The sequence below is a fragment of the Suncus etruscus genome, chromosome 2, assembly GCF_024139225.1.
Source record: "Suncus etruscus isolate mSunEtr1 chromosome 2, mSunEtr1.pri.cur, whole genome shotgun sequence".
NCBI classification, from domain to species: domain Eukaryota; kingdom Metazoa; phylum Chordata; class Mammalia; order Eulipotyphla; family Soricidae; genus Suncus; species Suncus etruscus.
This window is the reverse complement of record NC_064849.1, coordinates 68,081,983-68,109,981: the sequence shown is the minus strand read 5'-3', so window position 1 is coordinate 68,109,981 and position 27,999 is coordinate 68,081,983. Positions and strand designations below refer to the sequence as shown.

Sequence of the window (27,999 nt, the reverse complement as noted above, 5' to 3'; positions counted from 1 at the left end):
TTCTTTTGTACTATTGCTTTGGTTCCCTAGATAGCAGATTTCTATCAATCCAATGGAGTAAAAGGAATAGAAGAAATATTTTCTTGTACAAAACATGTATTTTGCAAACAATTTGTATTCCTGCTTATGTAGTGAGCCTATAGGTAGATAAAAAATTTAGATTTTATTGTGAAGATAGAAAGGGTATCTCTCAGCCCTGTGTTGAGAAAGAAATATCCAATACTAGTTGTCTAATACTTGAGTATGGAAGTTGTTGTGCTGACATCTTGTAAGACTATTTCTGATCCTTCTGTTTAGGACCAGAAAGCATCTGTTGAGATTCCTATTGAAGCTGAGCTGTATCAACCAAAGAGAAAACCTCAGATGGGAGAAAGAAAGGAAAAGAAACACCAGGTTGCAGGTTATTCAAGAAGAAAACATGGCAGGAGAATCGGCATCCAAGGAAAGAACAGAATGGTGTATCTGAGTCGTATCATCTTAAATGAAAAAACACTGCAGGTTAGACCTTTAATCTAAAATGAAAACTGAAATAGGGGTTTAAGTTTCTCAAATGTAATATTTTAAGAGGTAACAGTCATATAAAGCAAGCAATAGTTTAAAATTTTTGTGGTCAGCAAATATTTTAATAGTTTAATAAATTCCTAGACAGGATTTATAAATCCCACATTTCTTTTTTTTTTTTTTTTTTTTTTGGTTTTTGGGCCACACCCGGTGACGCTCAGGGGTTACTCCTGGCTATGTGCTCAGAAGTCGCTCCTGGCTTGGGGGACCATATGGGATGCCGGGGGATCGAACCGAGGTCCGTCCAAGGCTAGCACAGGTAAGGCAGGCACCTTAACCTCTAGCGCCACCGCCCGGCCCCAATCCCACATTTCTTTTTGTTAATTTGTTTTTGGACTATTCCTAGTGGTGCTCAAGTCTGACTCCTGGCTCTGCAGTCAGGGATCACTTCTGGAGATCTCAAGTAACCATATGGGGATACATGAGACTGAACCTGGGTCAGCTGCATGAAACACAAGCACCCTATTGCTCTGACTCCGGTTCACCTTTTTCTGCATGGGGGAGGAGTCATGGACACACACATGGCAATTCTTGGCTTTGCACTCAGAAATTATTTCTGGCAGTGATTAGGGAATCATATGGGATGTCAGGGATTGAACCCAGGTTGGCCACAAGCAAAGAAAATACCCTATCTGGGGCCAGAGAGATAGCACAACAGTGTTTGCCTTGCAATTAGCCAATTCAGGACCTAAGGTGGTTGTTTCGAAACCTGGTGTCCCATATGGTCCCCCATGCCTGCCAGGAGCTATTTCTGAGCAGATAGCAAGAGTAATCCCTGAGCACTGCCGGGTGTGGCCCAAAAACCAAAATAAATAAATAAATAAATAAATACCCTATCTGCTCTAGCCTCTCTTTTTTTGGGGGGGGGGGTTGGGTCACACTCAACAGTGCTCAGGGACCATAGGGGATACCGGGATTTGTACCACCGTCCCTCTGCATGCAAGGCAAATGCCCTACCTCCATGCTATTTCTCTGGCCCTTTCTCATTTCAATGTTGTTTTGGTTTTTTTTTTTTTTTTGCCACACCTGATTCTGTGCTCAGTGATCACTTCTGGAAGACTCAGAATTATATAGGTCAGGGGCGGGGAAAAAAAAAAAAGAATTATATAGGTCTAGCAGGGTCCTCAAACTTTTTAAACAGGGGGGCCAGTTCACTGTCCTTCAGACTGTTGGAGGGCCAGATTATAGTAAAAACAAAAATTTTGAACAAATTTCTATGCACACTGCATATATCTTATTTAGAAGTGAAGAAACAAAATGGGAATAAATACAGTATGTGGCCCGTGGGCCGTAGTTTGAAGACCCCTGGTAGAGATTGAACCCAGGTCTGCCACATGCAAGTCAAGCACCCTCCCTACCTGCTATAGCTAATAGCTATAGCTAATGCTATAGCATTGCTCCAGCCCAAGAACCCCATAATTTTTGTTTGTTTGTTTGTTTTTTGGTTTTTGGGCCACACCTGGCGGTGCTCAGGGGTTACTCCTGGCTGTCTGCTCAGAAATAGGTCCTGGCAGGCACGGGGGACCATATGGGACACCGGATTTGAACCAACCACCTTTGGTCCTGGATCGGCTGCTTGCAAGGCAAACGCTGCTGTGCTATCTCTCCGGGCCCAGAACCCCATAATTTTAATGTAATATAATTCAACATTCTGAAATAGGCAATTCATGCTTAGAACTGTATTAATTTACTTTTGTTAATTTTTCATGGTGCCAAAAATTGAACTGAGCAAATTCAAGACATGTGTTCTACTACTGGGTTACTTCTCAGAAACTAATTTTTTTATTTATTTTTATTTTTATTGTTTTATCAATAGTTAAAAATGTATTTTATGATACCCACTGTGCCCACCACCAAAGTTCTGCTATAAAATACCCTTTTACCCATCCCTCTATCCTCTCCCTTCCCCTCTGGTAACCATCATAGTTTTCATTGAGTTTTGAGAGGTTTTATTTGTTTTGTTTTGTTTTTAACTTTTTATTTTATTTTATTTTATTTTTGGTTTTTGGGTCACATTCAGCAGCACTCAGGGGTTACTCCTGGCTCTATGTTCAGAAACCGCCCCTGGCAGGCATAGGGGACCATATGGGATGCTGGTATTCGAACCACCGTCCTTCTGCAAGAAAGGCAAACGCCTTACCTCCATGCTATCTCTCCAGCCCCAGAGTTTTGAGAGTTTTTAATAGCACTTTTAATTTTATCATTTTGTTTTGTTTTGTTTTTATTTTTTTGGCTGTGCTCAGGCTTTTTTCCTGGCTCTGGACCCAAGGGTCATACTATACTTGAGGGACTCAGGGATTTATATGCTGGTGAGGGATCAAACCCAGGGTCATCTGTATGACTTAAATGGGCTCCATGCCACCTAAAAACCATTTTTGTTTCACTAAAGAACAAGAAAACAAACTATTCATGAACAAGTTCCCTCCCCCCACTGCCTTTTTTTTTTTTTTTTTTGTGAGGGGAGAATTTGGGGATTATACTGGGTGGTGTCATGCAGGAGGTCATCGGTTCAAATCCCGGCGTCCCAGATGGTCCCTCGTGCCTGCCAGGAGCAATTTCTGAGCCTGGAGCCAGGAATAACCCCTGAGCACTGCCAGGTGTGACCCAAAAACCACAAAAAAACTAAACTAAACAAAACAACAACAACAAAAAAGTGACCCCTGGCAGAATTTGGAGGACCTTTTGAGGTGCCAAAAATTTGAAATAGGGTTGAAGCCAACACAATCACATGCAAAGCTTTAACTCCTATATTATTAGGCCCTCTTTTTTTATGGGGGGAGGGGAGTTGGCCTATACCTAGCACTGCTCAGGGTTTACTTCTTTTCGTTTGTTTTATTTTATTTTTGGTTTTGGGGCCACACCTGGCAGTGTGGCAGGGCTTACTCCTTGCTCTGAACTTAATGATCACTTTGGCAGAGCTCTGATTATTTATTATTAATTCATATTAAATATGAACTAGAGGGAAAATATAGAGGTTAAAGTACTCACCTTACATGTAACCAGCCCCTTTTTGATATTTGAATACCACCAGAATTGACCATTAATAGAGACAGGACTGATTCTGGAGCGCCACCAAGTGTGGTCTTTGTTCAACTAATTCTGCCCCCAAAGTAATGAAGTTATTAAATTTAAAAAATTAGGGGTAATCCAGACATCACAGAAAGACCTAGGGGAGAGTAAAAGAACATATATGGAGCCTATAGTTATTCCCATGACAGTATGCTTCAAGGGCAGAGAAACCCTGTATCTCTTAGGTCAAGGAAATTCCCTTTCTAATCTCCCCCCAATATTTACTGTGTGCAAAAAAAGAAGTAGAAGCACAAAATTTTTGTTGTTATTTTTTGTCTTGTTTTGTTTTTATTTTGGGATTATGGTTATTGTTTGGTTGTTGTCTTTATTGCTGTGGTACTTTCGAGTTTTTTTGTTTGATTTTTTTGTCATTGTAGTTTTGTTGTTGTTTGTTTGTTTTCTTGTTTGTCTGGTTTTTTTGTATTTTTGTTATGTTTTCCTTCCTTTTTTTCCTTTCTTCTCTTTTTTTGTTTTTGTTTTTGTTTTGTTTTGTTTTTTGGGTCACACCCGGCAGTTCTCAGGGGTTACTCTTGGCTATCTGCTCAGAAATAGCTCCTGGCAGGCACGAGGGACCATATGGAATGCTGGGATTTGAACCAACCACCTTAGGTTCTGGGTCGGCTGCTTGCAAGGCAAACGCGGCTGTGCTATCTCTCTGGCCCCTTCCTTTCTTCTCTTAAATTGACATTTGTAACCTCTAGATGGACTCCTCCCAGTTTTTTGTTTGTTTGACTTTTGCCCCCCCTCCTTTTTTTCCCTTCAAAAAGAACTACATAACTTGAATCAACTTGTTCTGCCTCATAAATTAAGGGGGAAATAATGAATGGTACCAAGACCAAACAGTCATATGAACATTGAGTAAAAATAAAATTGATCAGACTTATACACCAAATCCAAAGCCAACAACAACAGAATCAATATCCAATCTACAGCCAGCTAGACACAGAGGGGACCACTTATACTAGCAGCCTGGGGGCAAAGGAGGGGGATATGGGATGCATGCTGGGAACAAGGGTGGAGGGAAGACACACAGGTGGTGGGAATGCCCCTGATTCAATGTCATTCTGTATCTAAAATATTAATGTGAAAGATTTGTAATCCACTTTGGTCAAAATAAAAATTAAAAAATATTATTAGGGGTAGGGACTGGAAAGGTAGCACAGCAGTAGGGCATTTGTCTTGCATGCAGCCAACCCGGGTTCAATCCCCGGCATCCTATATGGTACCCAGAGCCTGTCAGGAGCAATTTCTGAGCACAGAGCCAAGAGTAACCCCTGAGCACTGCCAGGTGTGCCCCCCCAAAGAAAAAAATTAGGAGCTAGAGAAGTGTCATAGCATATAGCTGTTATAGCATATAGCATGTAATGTATGCCTTGCATAGGACTGACCTGAGTTCAGTCCCTAGCACCATATATGGCTGAGCACCAACAGCAATGACTTGTAAGTACAGAGCCAAGTATATGCCTGAGAACTGCTGGTATGACTCTACCCCTTTGCCCCAAATGTAAAAGACCTAGTATCAGAAAAAAAAATCAGGAGATAACTGGCTATATAATATTCTTTTATTGAGGAGGCTTTTGTGGGAACCTCTAGTGGTTTTTTGTTTTGTTTCATTTTGTTTTAAATATGGAATGTTTCACTAATTTGCATGTCTTCCTTGCACAGGGGCCATGCCACTCTTCTCTGTATCGTTCCAATTTTAGTATATGTGCTGCCAAAGTGAGCACTGTGGTTTTGAGATGCTCAGGGATCATGCAGTACTGGAGATCAAACTGGAGTCAACTGCATGCAAGACAAGCACCTTAACTCATGCACTATTTCCCTAGCCCTATAATATTGTTATTTTATTCTGCAGCAGATGAACTACATTGAGTGTTCATTCTCAGGCCTTAAGATCTCCAAAGGTGATTCAAAAGATCAGCAACAGGAAGAGAAAACATCATCCCATTCAGCACTGTTGGAAAAGGAAGCCCTCTATATTGAAAATGGTACTGTCTTTTGTTGTTGTTGTTGTTGTTTTGTTTTGTTTTGGGCCATACCCATTTGACACTCAGGGGTTACTCCTGGCTATGTGCTCAGAAATCACCCCTGACTTGGGGGGACCATATGGGACGCCGGGGAATCGAACCGAGGTCGTTCCTTGGCTAGCGCTTGCAAGGCAGACACCTTACCTCTAGCGCCACCTTCCGGGCCCTGGTATTGTCTTTTTATTTTGTTTTGTAAAGGCTTACTCCTTACTCTTATGTTTAGGGATCACTCTTGGTGGTGCTTAGGGAACTATATGGGGTGTCAGGGATCGAACCCAGATCGACCACATATAGGCAATCATCCTACTGTCCTACCTACTGTGCTATTGCTCTGACCCTGTCTTTTTTACAATATAAGCTTTGATTTAATCATCAGTAAGCCCTGTTATTTGTTGGGAGAAAGTTGGGGACATCAGGACTAGTTAGAGTTTGCACAAGCTCCACATAGCATAGACACTCTGGTCATGTGAGCCCCATGAAGACAGTTGGCATGGCCTGAGACCCAATTGATCACTGTAGCATGGACACTCTTCCCTACTAGCACCAAAGATTTCTGGGAGTGGTGGTTCTAAGCTGGGGTCAGATGAATGAAGCACTTCCTAAGAAGAGAATCAGTTCCTATTTCTACTTGACTAGAGACTTGTTTTTCACAACAGACTCCTTTTTTTTTTTTTTTTTTTTTGGTTTTCTGGGCCACTCCCATTTGATGCTCAGGGGTTACTCCTGGCTAAGGGCTTAGAAATTGCCCCTGGCTTGCGGGGGGGGGGGGGGGGGGAGGGAAACCATATGGGACGCGACACCTTACTTCTAGCGCCACCTCGCCGGCCTCAACTCCTTTGTTTTTTAGCAGAAAAAATTTCAGGAAAAGACAAAATATAAGAGATAATATACCAGTAATTCTAAGGAAAGTATGAGATTCTCCAGCAGAAAAAAAATATTCCCTATGGGCCAGGAATGGGTTTGGTACCTGCTTGCATGTATGAGACTGTGTGTTCAATCCTTAGCACCCCAAAACAAACAACAATTAAAATAGTCTATTTTGGGGCCGAAGAGATAGCACAGCGGTAAGGTGTTTGCCTTGCTTGCAGAAGGACGGCGGTTCGAATCCGGCATCCCATGTGGTCCCCCAAGCTTGTCGGGGCGACTTCTGAGTGTATAGCCAGGAATAGCCCCTGAGTGCTGCCGGGTGTGACCCAAAAAACAAAACAAAACAAAAGTCTATTTTGTCATCTTTTTTTTACTGTGTTTGCTAAACAATGAACCAGGAATTAGACTAAATATGCAAATGTTATTTGATAGAATTGGGATGAAAGTATAAAGAAAAATGTTTTTAGGGCCAGAGGTGGTGGCCCATGTGATAGGGCATTTGCCTTGCACGCGCTAATCTAGGACCAATTGTGGTTTGATCCCCTGGCCACCTTTATGATTCCCCCAAGCCAGGAGCGATTTCTGAGCGCATAGCCAGGAGTAACCCTTGAGCGTCGGCGGGTTTGGGACCCCCTGAAAAAAGAAAAATGTTTTCAGTAATACACTCTTTATGGACAGCAAATTCTAGTGCTCACAATCATTTTTTTAGTTGTTTTCTTTCTTTGTCTCTGTTTTGGGGGGGTACCCCCAGTTTTTTTTTTTTGGAACTTACTACTGGCTATGGAGCCATCAGGGATCACTGATGGAGGGCTCAAAGGACCATATGGGGTATTGAAGACCAAATTTGTGTCAGCTGCATGCAAGGCAATGGTCCTACACACTGTACTATTTCTCCAGACCTGAGTTGTTTGCTTTCTGATTAAATAGGCTTTAATGGCTCCTGAGTTTCAAAATTAACATTTCAATATTTCACCTAATCTTTGTTTCTCCTATTTCCCTTCATTTTGTTGATGTTGCTGCCTTAACTGGCAGTTGCACACGTGCTTGCTCATGGTACCCTGAGTGCCACATACAATGTCTTGATGTTCACATACTCAGCTGCCATGCTTACTCAGATGCCTGCAAGGGGCACCAAGGGGCTCAGACAGCAGGTCTGGTAGGCACAAACAGTGGGACATTCAGGATCATGCTAGCATACCAAAGCATTTATTTTAGCTCCTGAGCCATCTCATAGCTTCTCCAAGTTTGTTTGGTTTGTTTTATTTTAAGGCCACACAGATGGTTCTCAGCATCAGGGGTTGGTTACTTACTTCCTGATTCATTATTAAGGAACACACTCTTGGACCAAGTGGTTAGAGAAATCAAATCTCTATCTCCTATGTGCAAAGCATGTACTCCACCCCTTGAATTCTTTCCCTGGTTCTCCCTATATTTTTTACTTGAATTGATTAAAAATTGAGACTTGGGGGCCCGGAGAGACAGCACAGTGGTGTTTGCCTTGCAAGCAGCCAATCCAGGACCAAAGGTGGTTGGTTCGAATCCCGGTGTCCCATATGGTCCCCCGTGCCTGCCAGGAGCTATTTCTGAGCAGACAGCCAGGAGTAACCCCTGAGCACCACCGGGTATGACCCAAAAAACAAAAAAAAAAAAGAAAAAAAAATTGAGACTTGGTATTTTTTTAGATTAATCAGAATTCTTGAAAACAATTCAGTAATGCCAATCTTTTCTGTAACAGGTAAAGAGTTCTTTGAACAAGTTTCTGAAATCAGTGAATCCCAAACTACTGACAGTGATGTCATCATAGTACCATCCAGACCTCTGAAGCATCTTAAGGCAGTAAGTGAAGAGTCAAGTTTTCTAGGAGATTGACTGAGGTTTGATTCCCACTGAGTTCCCAGACAGGAAAGGCAGTTCCCATTCCCCTGTCTGATTAGGACAGGGGGAACAGTTCCAGTTGCCCCTGGAAATAATTCACACTGTGTAGAGGTACAAGAACGGGTTCAGAAAATCCAGGGCTCAAGCAAGGAATTCAAACCACCGAAGCTTTCTGTTCCTAAAATGTAGCGCAGCTCAGTGGAAGAAGACCAAAGAATGAGCCTCTGCCTTCCTCAGACCCCTGCTTTTATTGACAAGAATCAGGTCCCACCCTAGAGTGGGAGAAGAATATCAAGTAAGGAATTATCCAATATACTATCACCAGATCACACCCTAGGGTGGAGTACAATCACTGAGTAGAATAGGATCAGTAATCCAACAGTAAGTACAAAGGATTAAGTGCTGAATGCAAAAAAGGGAAGTATTATTTTCTTGCTTTGGTTTCAATAAGAACTTGCTTCAGCTCTGTTCTCTCCTGTTTCCTTGCCTGCCTTCTCTTTCTTTTATGTCATGTATAGTTTACCATAATTCATCCTCACTCTGAAGAATGACCTTGTCATTAAGTCCATCTAGGAAGACAGGTTTAGGGCCAGAGTTACATTGGGTATAGCAGGTAAGACATCTATCTGCCTTGCATATAGCTGACCTGGGATTAATCTCTGGTACCCTATATATGGTGACCTGAGTACTGTCAGAATAGATCCTTGAGGTATTAAGGAATAAATTCTGTCTGAGCATTACCACATATAGCCCAAAGTTAAAAAAAAAAAAAAAAAAAAGTAAGGGCCGGGCGGTGGCGCTAAAGGTAAGGTGCCTGCCTTGCCTGCGCTAGCCTTGGACGGACCGTGGTTCGATCCCCCGGTGTCCCATATGGTCCCCCAAGCCAGGAGCAACTTCTGAGCACATAGCCAGGAGTAACCCCTGAGCGTTACCGGGTGTGGCCCAAAAACCAAAAAAAAAAAAAAAAAAAAAAAAAGTAAAAAGATGGTTCCAGTGCAATTGCAGAGGGTAGGACATTTGCCTTGCACGCAGCTGACCTGTGTTCAATCCCTGGCATTCTATATGGTCCCCTGAGCCTGCCAAGAGCAATTTCTGAGCACAAACCCAGGAATAACCCTTGCCAGCTGTGGCCCCAAAATAAACATGGGGGGCCGGGTAGGTGGCGCTGGAGGTAAGGTGTCTGCCTTGCAAGCGCTAGCCAAGGAAGGACCGCAGTTCGATCCCCCGGCGTCCCATATGGTCCACCCAAGCCAGGGGCGATTTCTGAGCACATAGCCAGGAGTAACCCCTGAGCGTCAAACGGGTGTGGCCCAAAAACCAAAAAAAAAAAAAAAATAAACATGGACAAAAAACACTTTGGGAAAGTATAGGCTAGAAGAGAGGAAAAATTTCTGTGTGGAAGAGCTGTAAGGTAACCCTTTTTTGTTTTCCTTTTGGTTTTTGGGCCACACACAGTGGCATTCAGGGGTTACTCCTGGCTCTGCACTCAGAAATTATGCCTAGCAGGTTCTGAGAACCATATAGGATGCAGGGGATTGAACCCAGGTTGGCTGTGTGCAAGGCAAAGGCCCTATCCACTGTGCTATCACTCAGGATCCAAGAGATATACCATTTCTAAAGTATTTCTTTTTTTTTTTTTTTTTTTTTTTTTGGTTTTTGGGTCACACCCGGCGGTGCTCAGGGGTTACTCCTGGCTGTCTGCTCAGAAATAGCTCCTGGCAGGCACGGGGGACCATATGGGACACCGGGATTCGAACCAACCTCCTTTGGTCCTGGATCGGCTGTTTGCAAGGCAAACACCGCTGTGCTATCTCTCCGGGCCCTCTAAAGTATTTCTTTTAATTATTTTGGTTTGAGTCTTGGCTTATTATTGTTGGAGCCAAACCCATAATTACTGTTTTTATGTTTGTTTTAGTTTCGGGGTCACACCCAGTAATGCTCAGGGATTACTCCTAGTTTTGCACTTAGGAACTTATTCCCTGTGGTGCTCTGGGGAACATATGGGATGCCGAGGATCAAACCTGGATGGGTACTGCTGCATGCAAGGCAAGCCCTCTACTTGTTGTACTTTCATTTCAGCCCCTCATGATTATAGATCTTAAAACATTTTAGTCTCAAGTTAGAGAGTACAGGAGGGAAGACATATGCCTTGTTCAAGTGACCCATATTTGATTTCCAGTACTGCTTGGTCCCCTGGTTATCATCAATGGTCACTGTTAAGCAAAAGGTCAGGGCTAACCCTGAACACTAGGAGGTATGACACAAGACCCCAATGTAAACACAAACTCAAGATTTAAGTCTTTAAAGATAAAAGAATTTTGATTTGAAGTTTCTTTTGGAACTGAATGCATTCACAGAGATATATAAATATTCAAAATTATATTCAATTGTTACATATTAGAATCTTGAAGAATTACAAATGAGATAGAAAATATTCTTTGTAGCCACAGAATATTTCCTGGAACATTTATCAATTTTTTTGGGGGGGCCACATCCAGCAGTGCTCAGGGGTTACTCCTGGCTGTCTGCTCAGAAATAGCTCCTGGCAGGCACGGGACCATATGGGACACCGGGATTCGAACCAACCACCTTTGGTCCTGGATCTGCTGCTTGCAAGGCAAACGCCACTGTGCTATCTCTTCGGGCCCCAACATTTGTCAATTTTAAGCACCTGATAAAGATTGGTTGAATGAAGGGCTGAATAGATAGTACAGCCCTAGATTGTTTTTATTTTTGGGAGGTTGGGGACAGGGATTGCACAAATGGTGATGCTGAAGGGTTACTTCTAGCTCTGCACTCAGGAGTTATTCCTGATGGTTAGTGCTTGGGGGAGCATATGGAATGTCAAGGATTGAACCTGATTTGGCCACGTACAAGGTAAATTTCCTACCCATTGTACTATCTCTCAACCTCCAGCCCCTAGACTGTAAATTTAGATAAAGTATAATGTTTGTAAAAATTCAGAGAACAGAAACTATTGTTGTTCTTATAGAGGTTAGAAATCTCTTCTTCGGGCCTGGAGAGATAGCACAGCGGCGTTTGCCTTGCAAACAGCTGATCCAGGACCAAAGGTGGTTGGTTCGAATCCCGGTGTCCCATATGGTCCCCCGTGCCTGCCAGGAGCTATTTCTGAGCAGACAGCCAGGAGTAACCTCCGAGCAATGCCGGGTGTGGCCCAAAAAACAAAAAACAACAAAAACAAAAAAAAAGAAATCTCTTCTTCAAAGTCAAAACTTATACTGAGTATATGCTGGGAAATGAAGAATATTGGAATTGTGAGAAACCTCTAAAATCTAGTAAATGTAAACTATGAGTGTAACAAGAAAGTTTTGGGTTTTAAAAAATTTTTTTGAGGGCACAGCAGTAGGGCATTTGCTTTGCATGAGGCCAACCCAGGACAGACCTGGGTTCAATTCTTTTTTTTGGGGGGGGGGGGAGTCACACTCGGCTGCGCTCCTGAGTGTCACCAGGTGTAACCCATAAATGAAACCAAAAACATTTGTGATGGGAAAAACTGATTCACACAATTGAGTTGGTGTGTGGGTAAGTACAGGAAAAATCGAAAAGGAAAGAAGTTGGAAATCTTGGGGGAGGGAACTGGTTACACTGGTGATAGAATTACATACACAGGAAACCATTACTAACAGTATTATAAATCACAGAATCTCAATACTTTTTTTTTTTCTGTTTTGTTTGTTTTTTAGTTTTTGGCAGGCTCGGGGGAGGGACCATATGGATGCTAGGATTCGAACCACGTCGTCCTGCATGCGAAGCAAATGCACTATCTCCATACTATCTCTCCCAGCCCCCAAAACCATACATTTTTTTTTTTTTTTGGTTTTTTGGGCCACACCCGTTTGACGCTCAGCGGGTTACTCCTGGCTATGTGCTCAGAATCGCCCCCTGGCTTGGGGGGGGACCATTATGGGACGCCGGTGGGATCGAAACCGCGGTCCGTTCCTTGGCCTAGCGCTTACAAGGCAGACACCTTATCTCTAGCGCACCTTCCCGGCCCCGCCAAACAATACTTTTTAAATATAAAAAATTAATAACAAAACAAAACAAACAAACAAAAAAGATAGTAGAAAAGGGGGAGCCAACAAGGTGGCCCTAGAGGTAAGGTGTTTGCCTTGCAAGCACTAGCGAAGGAAGGACCACGGTTTGATCCCCCCAACCCGTCCCATATTGTCCCCCCAAGCCAGGGGCAATTTTATGAGCGCTTAGCCAGGAGTAAACCCCCTGAGCATCAAATGGGTGTGGCCAGAAAAACAAAACAAAATAAATTAATGTGCACAGAAATGTTTGTTAAGAAACAAAATAAGTCAGCATTCATTCGTGATAAAAAAACGCTAAACAAGAGCCTGGAGAGATGCATAGCAGTAGGGCATTTGCCTGGCATTTGGCCGAACCTGGGACAGATCTAGGTTTGATTCTGGCATCACCATATGGTCCCCCCAAACCTGCCCAGGAGCAGTTTCTGAGCACAGAGCCAGAAGCAATCCCTGAGTGTCACTGGGGTGTGACACCCCCCCCAAAAAAAAAAACCTCTAAACAAGAGGGGGTGGGGGGAAAAAAAACATCTCACTAGATGGGGTATTGATGGAGCTTTTCTCAATAGAGTCAAGCCATTTACTACAAGCAGGTGGCAAACATTGTTCTCAACTGGGGAAAAAACTACAAGCTTTTCCTCTAAGATCTAGCACAAAACAAGGTTGCCCATTCTAAACCTCTTCTATTCAATATAGCACTGGAAGTATCTGCCTAGTAACTAGGCAAGAAAAAGATAGTAAGGGATTCAGATCGGAAAGGAAGAAGGTCATCATTCTCACTGTGTATGACACAAACATATTTAAAAAAAATCCTAGGAGCCAGAGTGATTAGCACAGCAGTAGAGCATTTTTCTTGCATGCAGATGACCTGGGATTGGACCCAGGTTCAATCCTCAGCATCCCCCATATGTCCCCCAGAGCCTGCCAGGAGCAATTTCTGAGCATAAGAGCCAGGAGTAACCCCAGAGAGGCTGCTGAGTGTGGCCCAAAAACCAAAAAAGACAAAACAAAACAAAACAAAAAAATCTAAAATATATGTGTATGTATATATATCTATATCTATATATCCCTATATATTAGATATATATAGATCTTCTCTTTCTTATTTATATATAGAAAAGCCATTATTTTGGGGGGGCCCACACCCAGATGATGCTCAGGGGTTACTCCTGGCTATGTGCTCAGAAAATCACTCCTGGCTTAGGGAACCATATGGGATGCTGGGGGATTGAACCGTGGTTCATCCTAGGTTAGCACACATTGCAAGGCAGACGCCCCTACCACTTGCGCCACCACTCCAGCCCAGATTTTTTTCTTTTTTTTTTTGGTTTCACACTTGGTGTTGCTTAAGGGTTACTCCTGGCTTGCACTCAGAAATTACTCCTGGCAGGCTTAGGGGACTATATGGAATGCTGGGGGTTGAACTCAAGGTAAACTGCATGCAAGGCAAATGCCCTACCTGCTGTGCTATTGCTTTGACCCCTAAAGCCTTGGATTTTTGCATATTAGTTTTGTATCCTGCCACTTTATTACAAATCTATGGTTTCTAGAAGCTTTTTCTGTAGAGTATTTAGGGTTTTTGTTTTTTGTTTTTTGTCTTGTCTGTTTTTTGGGTTTTGGGGACCAAAAATAACTTAACTTTATTTGGCAGGATTAAAAACAAAGTAGGTTGGGTTTTAACATAGGGTTTGAGACAAATTTCATGGTATTTGATGTTAGTTATTGATGTTAGTCTATCCTCTCTGAAATACTCTAATTCATCAGGTCGTACTCTGTGATCTGGTGGGGACCCCTACAAGGAAGAAATATAGACTCTAAAGAAGGAGGGGAATTGAGGTTAGAAGGGGTATCATTTCTGAACCTCTTGCTTGTCATGTTAACTGGTAATCAGAAGAGTACTAAGACAAGTCGTTTTTCCCATATACTGCTAAAAATGAGAGCTAAGATCTTGGGAGACCACTCAAAGGTGTGGATGTGACTGTTTCACACGCTGTGAAATCCAAAGTTTGGTGTCAGGCATCACATGTGCCTCTCCAAGTACTGCCAGATCTGAAACTGATTGCCAGGAATAGCTACTGAGTTTCTGAGCACCCACTCCAAACAAGAATGAAGCCCATCACAGAGTTATGTGTGTGTGTGTGTGCGCGTGTGTTTTTGTGACAGTGATGTATAAAACTTGGGGCCTCATACATGCAAGTACTTTACCACTGAGCTGCATCCTTATGCAACAGTTGTATCTTTAACAGCTAACTAAGTTTTTGGGAGGGTAGGTTTTTTTTGTGGGCCACATCAGCTGTGTTCAGTGCTTATCCCTGCTTTGTGCTTAGGAATCACTCCTGGTCAATTCAGGAGACCATATGGCATGCTGGGGAGTGAACACAGGATGGCTATGTGTAAGACAAGAACCCTGCACAGTATACTATTATTTTAGCCCCAACAATTCTGAGCCAAAATTAGGATTGTTTTTGTGTTCATAGGAAATGCTTGGGACTTTACTACCAGTAAAATCAATTTCTAAAGTAAAATCAGAAAAAACATTTCTTCCTTTCTTTTTTTTTTTTTTGGTTTTGGGTTTTGGGTTGCACCCAGCAGCACTCAGGGGTTACTCCTGGCTCCACACTCAGGGGATCATTTGAAATGCCAGGATTCAAACCAATGACCTTCTGTATGCAAGGCAAATGCCTTACCTCCATGCTATCTCTTCAGCCCCCAGAAAAACATTTCTTTCTTCTTTTTTTTTTTTTTTTTTTGGTTTTTGGGCCACATCCTGCAGTTCTCAGGGTTACTCCTGGCTCTGTGCTCAGAAATTACTCCTGGCAGGCTCAGGGTACTATATGTGATGCTGGGAATGGAGCCAGTCCACCCAGGTCGGCCTTGTGCAAGGCAAATGCCATACCACTGTACTTTTTAAAATATGGTTGGTTGTTTTTTTGGTTTGTCTGTTTCTGTTATGCTGTGTATATACATACCTGGCCTCATACATACCAGGCAATTCTGCTCCACTGTGACAAACCACTGGCTCCTTTTCTCATACCTTTTTTGTTTATTTCATTTGGGGTGGGGTCACTCCAGGCAGTGTTCAGGGATTATTCCTGGCCTCTGTGGTCAGGAATAATTCCTGACTAGATCCAGGGACCAAATGGGATACCGGCTGTTGAACCCAGGTCAGTAGCATGCAAGCCAAATGCCTTACCCTCTGTGCTACCACTCCAATCTGCTTTCCTCATACTCTTACTTTAGTGTGGAAAATGTACATAACCTTGTTTCTGCTAATTTTAGGAACTCTACCCCTGACCATATTAGCTGGCACATTTTAATTAGTCAAAGTACTATCTGGTACTAATTCTGGGTAACTAAAAGGTTCTGACATAAAGTTCAAATGAGTTTGTACATATTAGTGTTAATATTGCTAATTGTATAATATTAATTTTGCTTTTCAATTCCAGTAAATTATATTATAGAATCAAAAGAGAGGATGCTAATGGTTGCAGCAACTCAGAAATGAAGCTGAAAGTAGGGGATTCACTGAGGAAGGACCAGGTGGTCTAACCTGTTCTGCTATCTACTTGGGTGGGCACTGGAGGCTCTGGCAGTGCTTAAATGTGATTAAAACTAACAAATATTCAATTTTAATTAGTAGTTCTATTAGAGCCTCACTTGGGAATAAGCTGGGTTGGCTTTCACTGAGAAAGTTGGAGAAAAGCTATATGCTTAGGAAGTTTCTTGATTCTGTAACTTGAGCTGCTTGAGAAATGATTCCCAGAACTGGGAGACTGACTATATGAATTTTGTTGACATATTTCCTATGGATAACTGGGGGACAGTTTAGTAGCCTTTCACTTCTTTTTTTTTTTTTTTTTTTTGGTTTTTGGGCCACACCCAGCGGTGCTCAGGGGCTACTCCTGGCTGTCTGCTCAGAAATAGCTCATGGCAGGCACGGAGGACCGTATGGGACACCAGGATTTGAACCAACCACCTTTGGTCCTGGTTCGGCTGCTTGCAAGGCAAACGCCGCTGTGCTATCTCTCCGGGCCCAGCCTTTCATTTCTAAATGGACTCTCAAGGAGTGGTATGATGCGTGGCCTATGTATGCTTCAGGCTGATCCCCAGAGAGCAGAGTATTAATGAAATGGAGTGTAAACTCTTGGAGGATCAATCCCCTACAGGAAATAAGTAAGTATTTTCCTTATCAGGGTTCAGAGAAGATGTGCATTGAAATTGTCTCCCTGGCCTTCTACCCAGAGGCTGAAGTGATGTGTGATGAGAATATAAAACAGGTGTATGTGGAGTACAAGTTCTATGACCTGCCCTTGTCAGAAACAGAGACTCCAATATCTTTGAGGAAGCCACGGCCAGGAGAAGCAATCCACTTCCACTTCAGCAAGGGTGAGGCACCTCTGAGCAGAAACTGACATTTATCTTGGGTCAGAACTACTCTGGATTTGTGATGGGTATATGCAACTATTTTATTTTATTCTGTTTATCCCTCCCCCCCTTTTTTTTTTGGTTTTTGGGCCACACCTGGTGGTGCTCAGGGGTTACTCCTGGCTGTCTGCTCAGGAATAGCTCCTGGCAGGCACGGGGGACCATGTGGGACACCGGGATTCGAACCAACCACCTTTGATCATGGATCAGCTGCTTGCAAGGCAAATGCCGCTGTGCTATCTCTCCGGGTCCTATTTATCCCTTTTTTAAATTTGAAATAAAGCCACATTATACATTCCTATGGTTTAGAACTATCAAATCAGAGCCAGCGCCAGTACAGAGATTAAGATATTTGCTTTGTATATGACCACCAGTTCTCTGCTTGGTCCTCTGAACATGCCAGAAGCCCTTGACCATTGCTGGGTGTGACCCTCACCTCCCCTTTCCTAAAAAAATATATCACCCACGTCTAAAATTGTTCTTTTTAAAGTAATTTTTGAGTTACAGTTCTTTGTTCCGATCCTTCTCCACAAACTCTTACCTCCTAGCCCACCACACAACTTTTGTTTTGTTTTGTTTTTTTTTGGGGGGGTCACATCTGGAGGGGCTCGGGTTACTCTTGGCTCTGTGCTCAGAAATTGCTCCTGGCAGGCACAGGGGACCAACTGGGATGCTGGGCTTTGAACAAACCTTCGTCCTGGATTGGCTGCCTGCAAGGCAAATGCCCTACTACTGTGCTATCTCTCCAGCCCTACACCAGAGTTTTTTCTTTCTGTTTTTTGTTTTGTATTGGCAGTTTTGGATTACTCTTAGCTCTATGATTATTCAAACAATTCCAGAGAACATTATGTGGAGATGGGAATCAAACTAGGCTGCCATTGTGTAAGAGAAGTATTTAACAGTAAATTATCTCTCCAGCACCTGCCATACCACGTCTCACCTTTTGGGCTATTTTTTTCTGTAATTTAATTCCACATTTTGAGTAATTTTTGTTTTGTTTTTGGGCCACACCAGTTGGTGCTCAAGGGTTACTTCTGGTTCTGTGCTCAAAGTTGCTCCTGGTAGGCTCAGGAGTATAAGAGAAAGGGATGGAACCTGGTTCAGCTGTATATAAGGCAAATACCCTACCCGCTGTGCTATTATTCCGGTCCCCTTGAGTAATGTTTTTGTTTGTTTGTTCTTTGTTTTTTTTTTGGGTCACACCCGGCATCACTCAGGGGTTACTCCTGGCTCTATGCTCAGAAATTGCTCCTGGCAGGCTCAGGGGACCATATGGGATGCCAGGATTCGAATCACCATCCTTCTGCATGCAAGGCAAATGCCTTACCTCCATGCTATCTCTCCAGCCCCGCCATGCTATCTCTATGGCCCCTTGAATAATGTTTTAATTTAAGATACATGACTACAGGGCCGGAGAGATAGCATGGAAGTAAGGCGTTTGCCTTTCATGCAGAAGGTCGGTGGTTTGAATCCCAGCGTCCCATATTGTCCCCTGAACCTGCCAGGGGCGATTTCTGAGCATAGAGCCATGAGTAACCCCTGAGTGCTGCCGGGTGTGACCCAAAAACCAAAATATATATATATATATATATATGATTGCTACTTTTAGACATATTTTTTGATTTCTGATCGTAGGACAGAAAATTTCTCTCTGTGGGGACTGGAGCTATAATACAGTGGGTAGGGGATTTGCCTTGCATAGGGCTAGCTCAGGTTTAATCCTAGGCATCAAATATGCTTCCCACCTGCCACTCCCAGCACTTCTAGTAGTGATTTCTGAATGCAGAGCCAGCAGTAAATTCAGACACCGAGGATGGCCCCTAAACAAAACCAAACAAACAAAAATGAAAGGGCTAGAGTGATAGTACAGAATGTAAGTTGGGCATGAAGGCTCTCAGGGACAGTATGTGATGCTGGAGATGGAAATTGGGTCAATCCTGTGCAAGGTAAGTGCCTCATCAGGAGTCTTAAATTTCTAGTTGTCTTTTCTTTGGTTTTCTTGTAATATTACACAAGAAACAAACTATTTCTCAGTTTAAACAGGCTCAGGGCCAGAAAGATAGCTCAGCAGATAGAATACATACTTTGCATGTATGAAGGTTGGTTCAATTCCCAGCACCACAAGTTTCCTCAAGCAGAGTCAGGAGTTGCCTTTGAGCATCCTCAAGTGGCCTGCTGGTATAGTTCCCAGGGTTCCCCCGCCAAACAAACAAACAGGCTTGCTCTTTAAGCCTGTGTTCTCCCTTGAACATGTATCTTGATTGTCTCTTTGCTTATTCCTATTCTGGAGAAGCCATGAACACAATACACTCTTTCCCCACATCTTTATTTTTCTTTAGGGCTGCAACTTGGCATGCTTAGTGCTTATTCCTGGCTGTGCACTCAGGGATCACTCCTGGTGGAGCTCGGAACTACATGGAATGCTGGGATCAAACCCAGATTGCACTATTGCTGTGGCCTTCTTCTAACATTTTTTAAATAATTATAATTCAATAAAAATTACCTTGCTTTGGGCCCGGAGAGATAGCACAGCGGTGTTTGCCTTGCAAGCAGCCGATCTAGGACCAAAGGTGGTTGGTTGGAATCCCGGTGTCCTATATGGTCCCCTGTGCCTGCAAGGAGCTATTTCTGAGCAGACAGCCAGGAGTAACCCCTGAGCACCGCCAGGTGTGGCCCAAAAACAAAAAACAAACAAACAAACAAAAAAATTACCTTGCTTCACTGAAGCTAAAACAAACAGAAAACAGATTTAGGGGGTCCGGTGAGGTGTCGTTAGAGGTAAGGTGTCTGCCTTGCAAGCGCAAGCCAAGGAAGGACTGCAGTTCCATCCCCCAGCGGCCCATATGGTCCCCCAAGTCAGGGGCGATTTCTGAGCGCTTAGCCAGGAGTAACCCCTGAGCATCAAACGGGTGTGGCCCCCCCCCAAAAAGTAGAAAACAGATTTAGGGCTGAGCAATACAATTCAGTGACCTTTCAATCAATCTAGAATATTATCTTCCATTCTCATGGTTCTTGCATTGTCCTGCATTCTCATGGTTTCCTGCTGGAAAAGGAGGGTGATGTGGGGGACTGTTAAGCAGATTTCACACACAGACCTTAATCTCATCACTAAATCAAGCTGAAACAGGCTGAAAATAAGCTAATTTGGTTGTTTTTGTTATACTCCTGGTTCTGTGTTCTAGGGTCACTTGTGGAAGGTATCGGGAACCATATAGAAGTGCTGGGATCAAATCTGGGTCAGGCATGTGCAAGGCAAATATCCTACCCACTATATCTCTTTGGCCCCAAAATATGCTAATTTGGGGCTAAACAGACAGGAATTAAAGTACTGGCTTTGTATATGGCCTTTTACAATTTGACTCCAATTTAAATACCACCTGGAGTGACCTCTGACCTTGCTACATATTGCCCTCAAAGAAAAATAAAACATAAGTTAATGTATTTGAGATTGTAGTATTCTTAAATATGAGAGGAAGGGGGGAGTAGATGCTGAGAGGCACTTCAGTTGAACTTGCCACAAAACTCAAGTATGTAGGTGGCTTTAAAATATCAAGCTTGTGGGGCTGAAGAGATAGCAGAGTGATAGGGCATTTGCTTTGCACACAGTTGACCCAGGATGGTTTGAATCCCAGCATCCCAAGTGGTCTCCTGAAGCCAGGAGCGATTTCTGAGTGCAGAGCCAGGAGTAACTTCTAAGCACACCACCCAGTGTGATCCAAAAACCAACCCCCACCCCCCAAAATCAAGCTTGTGTGGCACAAGCACAGCAGGTAGGGCATTGCCTTACATGTGGCCCACCTGGGTTTGATCTCTGTCATCCCATATGATCCCCTGAGCATACCAGAGTGATGCCTGAGCACAGTGCTAGGAGTAACCCTCAGTATCGTCAGGTGTGACCCTAAAACGAAAAGCAAAAAGCCAGAGTAGGTAGATGCAGCAGGTAGGAGATTTGCTTTGCGTGGGGCCAAACTGGGTTCAACCCTTGGCATTCCATATGTTCTTTGATCCCAAGTGCAGTCTTCCCTGAACACAGATCCAGGAGTAAGTCCTAAGCACAGCTGGGGCAGTATTAAGGACAAAACAAAAAATCAGGCTTGTAGAATTCTTCCTGCTGTGGAATGGTGGAAGCAAATTTCTCTTAGTTTATGATGGTAGAATAACCTGTAGTGGTTTCCTTTTTAATCAGGGTCAATGAATCTTTTTCAAGGGCTCACAGTAAATATTTAAACATATTTGAGGCTTTGGGGTTGGAGCAATAGCACAGTGGTAGCCATGGCTTTTGCCTTGCATGCTGCTGACCTAGGAAGGACTTGGGTTCGATCCCCGGTATCCCATATGGTCCCCCGAGCCTGCCAGGAGCGATTTCTGAGCACTGAGCCAGGAGTAACCTCTGAATACCACCGGATGTGGACCCCAAACCAAAAAAAAAAAAAAAAGGGGGCCAGAGAGATAGTATGGAGGTAAGGCGTTTGCATTGCAGAAGGTCGGTGGTTTGAGTCCCGGTATCCCATATGGTCCCCTGAACCTGCCAGGAGCGATTTCTGAGCATGGAACCAGGAATAACCCCTGAGCACTGCGGGTGTGACCCAAAAACCAAAAACAAACAAAAAAAAAAAAAAGAAAAAGAAAATATTTGAGGCTTTGTGGAGCTTTGTCACTGTTATAACTATTTACTACTGGAGAAACTCATAGATATAACATGGGTTTTATCCTAGGCACTGTACCCTGGTCTGCCAATGTCTATTTTTTTTTTGTTTGTTTGCCTTGTTTGTTTTTTGGGTCACATCCGGCAGCGCTCATGGGTTACTTCTGGCTCTACATTCAGAAATCACTCCTGGCAGGCTTGGGGGACCATATGGGATGCCGGGATTCGAACCACCGCCCTTCAGCATGCAAGGCAACTGCCCTACCTCCACGCTATCTCTCCGGCCCCCAATGTCTACTTTATATCTGTTTAACTTACACCACTTTTGAAAGTGTCCAAACATCTGAGTCTTTAATTCCACCTCCTTTATCCTAAATATAGTGATAGACCTGAACCCCCTGAGGCATCAAGATCGAAGGCAATTTCTCTTCACCATGCTGAATGGACAAGAACCTGAACAAAGACAGTAAGTTTCTGTTTTTCATTTTGAAAGAGATTTTCACAAATCTAGGAGTAGAATGTGGCCTTGTAATGCTAAATTTCTTGTGGGTTGTGAGGTATTTATACACAATGGTACTCAGGGTGATACCAGATCAGGCTGTATGCAAGGCAAGCTCCTTGCTATACTATCTCTCCTTCTAGGGTGGTGGTTGTGGTGGTAGTTTGGGGCTAAAGTTGGCAGTGCTCAGGGGTTACTTCTAGCTCTGTGCACAGGGATCACTCCTGGTGGTGCTTGGGGGAACCATATAGGGTATTGGGGCTGAACTTGGGCCAGCTGCAAGCACTCTACCAATTGTACTATTGCTCTAGGCCCCAATTTTCAGAAATTCCTTCAGTGTGTATTGTTTGGTTTGCTTATGGGTAGGAGCTACAGCTAGCCTCAATACTTGGGGGTTGCTCCTGGGATACTTTGGGGATCATCTGATAGCGGGGGCTGAATGTGAGCCTCTGGTTTGAGCTGTCTAATCCTTTACCATGCTTTTTAAAATGCTTTTAATTCTTTTTGTTGTTGTTGTTAATTTTTAGGGGGTGGAGCGATAGCACAGCAGTAGGGCATTTGCCTTGCACATGCCAACCCAGGACGGATCTGGGTCTGATTCTCATCGTCCAATATGGTCCTGAGCTTGCTAGGAGTGATTTCTGAGCACCTCATGGCCCCAAAACCAAACAAAAAATTTGAATTTTAAGTTTCATTCTGGTTCTTTATTTTCGGTTTTTGGGTCATACCCTGATGCCACTTAGGGGTTACTCCTGCCTCTGAGCTCAAAACTCACTCATGGCAGGCTCAGGGATCATATGGGATGCCTGTAATCAAACCGTGGTCAATCATGGGTTGGCTGAATGCAAGGCAAAGGCCCTACCGCTGTGTAACGCTCCTGCCCCTCTATTCTATTTTTGTTTTTTGCCTTTTGGGCCACACCCAGTGACACTCAGGGGTTACCTCTGGCTATGCGCTCAGAAATTGTTTCTGGCTTGGGGGACATGGGACGCTGGGGAATTGAACCGTTGTTTGTCCTAGGTTAGCTGCATGCAAGGCCAACACCTTACCTCTTGTGCCACAGCTCCAGCCCCTCTTCTGTTTCTTAACTGCCAACACTTGCTTTAAAAAATTCATCAGAATATGATATATCCAGAATAGGTCAATCAAGAGATGAAAAATACCTGCCTTGCTTGTATGAGGCTATGGATTCCTCAAATTCTTCTTTTAGGGTTGGATAGTACCAGGATTGGGTGCCTGCAAGGGAAGACTTAAATCTTGAATAGCTGCTTCAGCCACTAGATCTTAACCTACATTGTGTACATCTTTTTCTTTCCTGCCCAGCATCATTCTGGGGCTACACCTGGTGGTGCTTGGTGCCAAAGTTGGAAGCTGTGTGACAAACATGAAAAGCCACACTTGTTGCTAAAACTGGGAGCAGCAAGCAGTTGTGTTGTAGCACTTGAACACTAGATGAAGAGTCCCTGGGAATTGACATGTATCAGGATGAATTAGTGGCCTCATACATGTCAGGCAGCCCTACTACTCAGACAACATTAGTAAACCTATTTTGGCTCTGTGCTGATGATTGCTAGTATGCTTCGGTGACCATATGGTGCTGAAGATCAAACTTTGTCATTACTGCACGCAAAGCATGAGCTCAGTCTATGGAGCTATCACTCTGACCCCATAGGGTAAGCTTTGAGACAACTACATTATCCTGAGTCTTTGTATTTTATTACTTTTGTGTCTATTATTTTAAACTATTCTGTTCATGGGCCAGAGTAATACAGTAAATAAAATGCTTGCTTTGCATGCAGTTGACCCAGGTTTGATTTCTGGCAACCCATATGGTTCCCTGAACCACCAGATGTGCTTCCTAAGTGCTGAACTAGGAATTACCCCCAATCACTGCAGGGGATGGTGGTCCCTATCCTCCAAAAGATTATACTAGGGCCCGAAAAGATAGCACAGCGGTGTTTGCCTTGCAAGCAGCTGATCCAGGACCAAAGGTGGCTGGTTTGAATCCCGGTGTCCCATATGGTCCCCCGTGCCTGCCAGGAGCTATTTCTGAGCAGACAGCCAGGAGTAACCCGAGCACCACCGGGTGTGGCCCAAAAACCAAAACCAAACAAAAGATCATACTAAATGCTGTTTTATTGGGTCACATCCAGTGTTGCTTAGGGATTATTTTTGGTTCTATGCTCATGAACTCTCTTGGATGGCCTTATGAGCTACTGGGACCCAAGTAGGCAGCATGCAAGACAAACACCCTACTTGACATACTACTGCTTAGGCCCCACTTTTTTTTTTTTGGTTTTTGGGCCACACCCGGTAATGCTCAGGGGTTACTCCTGGCTATGTGCTCAGAAGTTGCTCCTGGCTTAGGGGACCATATGGGACACCGGGGGATCGAACCGCGGTCCGTCCAAGGCTAGCGCAGGCAAGGTAGGCACCTTACCTTTAGCGCCACCGCCCAGCCCCCACTTTTTTTTTTTAATGCCTTAGGTATCAGTAGGGTTATTTCATTTTTTTTTTAATTTTTTCGGGCCACACCCATTTGATACTCAGGGGTTACTCCTGGCTAAGCGCTCAGAAATTGCCCCTGGCTTGGGGGACCATATGGGACGCCGGGGGATCGAACTGCGGTCCTTCCTTGGCTAGTGGTTGCAAGTCACCTTACCTTTAGCGCCACCTCGCCAGACCCACTAGGGTACATTAAATGGAATTCCCTCCCTTCTTTAGTTTAAAGTTTACAGTGGTAAGTGATCCTATGGATGAAGAACAGAATGAATGTCAAGAAGTAGGATATGCATATCTGGAACTACGGCAGATCTTGGAATCAGGAAGAGACATTTTAGGGCAAGAAATTGACAGTAAGTAATAAACTCTAGACTTTTCTGTTCTTATTCCTAAAGAAATCATCCTAATATGTTTTAACTAATGCAGTTGATGACACAGCTAGAATGAAATTTATTCAACAAATTATCTCTAGATCGCGCATGAAAGTCAGTTGCCCAGATAGCTAATGACAACTATAATCTATTATAAATGCCCAATGTTTTAGTGAATTTTGGGTGCGTGTGGGGGAGTTTGGCCACATCCAACACACCAGCAGTAATTACTTGGTTCCCAGGAGTAACACCTAGTGGTGGCTTTTGAAATCTTTGTGGTGCTGGGGATAGAACCAAGGTTGCTTGCATGCAAGGCAAAAGAGCCTTAACCTCATCTGGTCCCTAAATGTATTTTTTTGGGGGGCCACACCCAGTAACATTCAGGGGTTACTCCTGGCTAGGGGACCATATGGGACGCCGGGGATAGAACTAAGTCCGGCCTGGATCTGCTGCGTGCAAGACCAGTGCCCTACCGCTATCGCTCCAGCTCCTAGATGTAGATTTTTTTCTTTTTCTTTTGGTTTTTGGGTCACACCCGGCAGCGCTCAGGGGTTCCTCCTGGCTCTACATTCAGAAATCGCTCCTGGCAGGCTCAGGGGACCATATGGGATGCTTGGATTCGAACCACCATCCTTCTGTATGCAAGACAAAAGCACTACCTCCATGCTATTTCTCCAGCCCCCCCTTTTTTATTTTTTGTACTTTATTCACTTAACAAGAGTCGCCACAAGTTCTATCTATTTTATCCTCAATGTAATTTTATGCATTTAATTATTTACATATATAGCTAAGAAATATACTGTTAACATGTATATCCCAGAGCTTCTTTATTAGTCATTTGTTCATGAGAACATTTCATGTTTTGGCTCTTTTGAATAATGCTGCTATGACTATAAACATTCAAATACTATTTCAAATGAGTGTTTTCATGTTTTTTTTGATAAATGCCTGGGGTGGTATTTTTTTTTTAATATCTTTAAGCACCATGATTACAAGCATGTTTGTAGTTGGGTTTGTTATAAACAGAATACCCCCCTCACCAGTGAAACATTCCCGCCACCAATGCCCCCTTCTCCCACCCCTGTCTGTATTCATGACAGGCATTCTACTTCTCTCATTCTTTAACATTGTCATGCTAGTTGTTAGTGTAGTTATTTCCCTAAGAGTTCACCACTCTGTGTTGAGCTTCAAATTGTGAGCCGGTCCCGGCCCTTCTGGGCCTTATTACAGTAACGTCTTTAACTTTTCTTAAAACCCATAGACGAGACTATTCTGTGTCTCTCTCCCTGACTTATTTCACTTAACATAATAGATTCCATGTACATCCATGTATAGGAAAATTTCATGACTTCATCTCTCCTGACAGCTGCATAATATTCCACTGTGTATATGTAACCAGTTTCTTTAGCCACTCATCTGTTGAAGGGCATCTTGGTTGTTTCCAGAGTCTGGCTATTGTAAATAGCACTGCAATGAATATAGGTGTAAGGAAGGGACTTTTGAATTGTATTTTTTTTGAATATAATTAACTTATATTCTTTATTTTTATTTTGGTTTTTGGGTCACACCTGGCAGCACTCAATAGGCTACTCCTGGCTTTATGCTCAGAAATTGCCCCAGGCAGGCTGCTGAGCTGCGTTTGGTCCAATCCCTCTGCCTCCAATACTAATAATTGAGTTCTCCCTTTGGAGAACCCAGAGCTATAGCACAGCAAGTAGGCATTTGCCTTGCATGCAGCTGGCCCCGATTTGATCCCCTGCATTATCCCATATGATCCCTCTAAGCCTGCCAAGAGTGATTTCTGAGGCAGATGTAAGAGAAACCCCTGAGCGCACCAGATGTGGCCCCCCAAAAAACAAAACTGAAATCAATTCTCCCTTTAGACCATTTTGACTTTCCTTATCTTTCTGGATGATCTTAGTTAATTTGTTTGTATATTTTGGACCCCCTTCCAAAGAAAGAGACTCTTAAGGTCCCTGGTCAGCTCTAAGAGTGTAAAAGGAGAAAGATGTCAGTTACCAGCAGCCTTCCCCTTGTAACTGGCCCAGGTTGAAGTGGTGGGGAGGCGGGGAAACACAGCCACCCCTGCCATATTGCTCCTGCTGGATGGTCGCTGCTAAATTGCTGGAGTTTAAACTGTTTACTAGACTCTCGGATCTTGCTGTCTTTTGCTATCTCTGTTACTGCTCTGGTACCTAACACCCTTGATGTTCCTATAGTAACATGCTTTTATTTTCTTTCTCTCCCACTTGACTGCTCCCCAAGTTTATCTGGTATACCCAGCAATTAGCATAGCAAAACACAGATCTTTTAGTGTTTTTCACTTGAATAATCCTGTCTGACATGTTTTTTTTTTCTTCCCCTTTCCCAACAGTTGTTAGCCCTGAAGATCAGGCTACCCCAATAGGAAGGCTAAAGGTTTCTCTTCAAGCTGTTGCCGCCTTCCATGATATTTATAAGGAGATGACTAAAGATTTGCTTTTGTGATGGAACAAGGATCATTCCACTTTAAACTGAGGGAACCATAGTAAAATGTCTTATAAAGTAACTTGTTATACTACGAATTCAGCTTATTTGTGAAAACGCCTAGTACCTCTCAACTTGATGGTGAAAGCTTAGAATAATAAAGTTTACTGTGTTACTAGTTGGATAAAAGCATATTATACTTTAAAGTCTTAGATTGCCTGCTCTTAGTAACGGCAAATTATCACAAAAGTGAATTTACATAAACCACCATCAAAAATATTTTTTAAAAAACCACACACACACACACAAACCCTCAAACTAACAAAACAAACAAACAAAAACAAAACACCCCACAGTTTATTTCTTTTTTAGTTCTTCCAAAATTGAAAATACCAAGTCCTACTGCTAAGAAGGAAAAACAAACAAAATCTGAGGCCCTCCCCCCTTTAAGTCACAGAGCACAGAAGGAACTTCAGTGGACAGGTGAGTGTAGAGAACCAAAAAGGGGGACTGGGGGAAGAGAGTGGCAAGATAAACTCCCCAAATACTTAAAAAAAAAAGCTGTTCAATGGACACGGTGATAAATACAGGACAATGCAAGACAAGTAAATATAAGGAGCAGCTGTGGTGAGAGGCTGTGTTG

General features: G+C 43.3%; 1 protein-coding gene and 1 non-coding gene across 2 annotated transcripts in view; one reads left to right on the top strand and one right to left on the bottom strand.

Moving 5' to 3' along the window:
• Positions 1-27,377, top strand: part of RPGRIP1 (RPGR interacting protein 1) — a 73,176-nt gene extending 45,799 nt beyond the window's left edge. The window contains exons 11-17 of the mRNA XM_049768983.1: positions 298-498; positions 5,486-5,618; positions 8,260-8,360; positions 16,642-16,834; positions 21,900-21,984; positions 24,742-24,872; positions 27,265-27,377. Of these exons, the coding sequence (XP_049624940.1) occupies positions 298-498; positions 5,486-5,618; positions 8,260-8,360; positions 16,642-16,834; positions 21,900-21,984; positions 24,742-24,872; positions 27,265-27,377 (957 nt within the window). The remainder of the gene's footprint in view (positions 1-297; positions 499-5,485; positions 5,619-8,259; positions 8,361-16,641; positions 16,835-21,899; positions 21,985-24,741; positions 24,873-27,264) is intronic.
• On the bottom strand, positions 5,251-5,357 carry LOC126002141 (U6 spliceosomal RNA). Its single transcript, XR_007492916.1, has one exon. It is a non-coding gene; the product is annotated as a U6 spliceosomal RNA (small nuclear RNA).
• Positions 27,378-27,999: the final 622 nt, after the last annotated feature.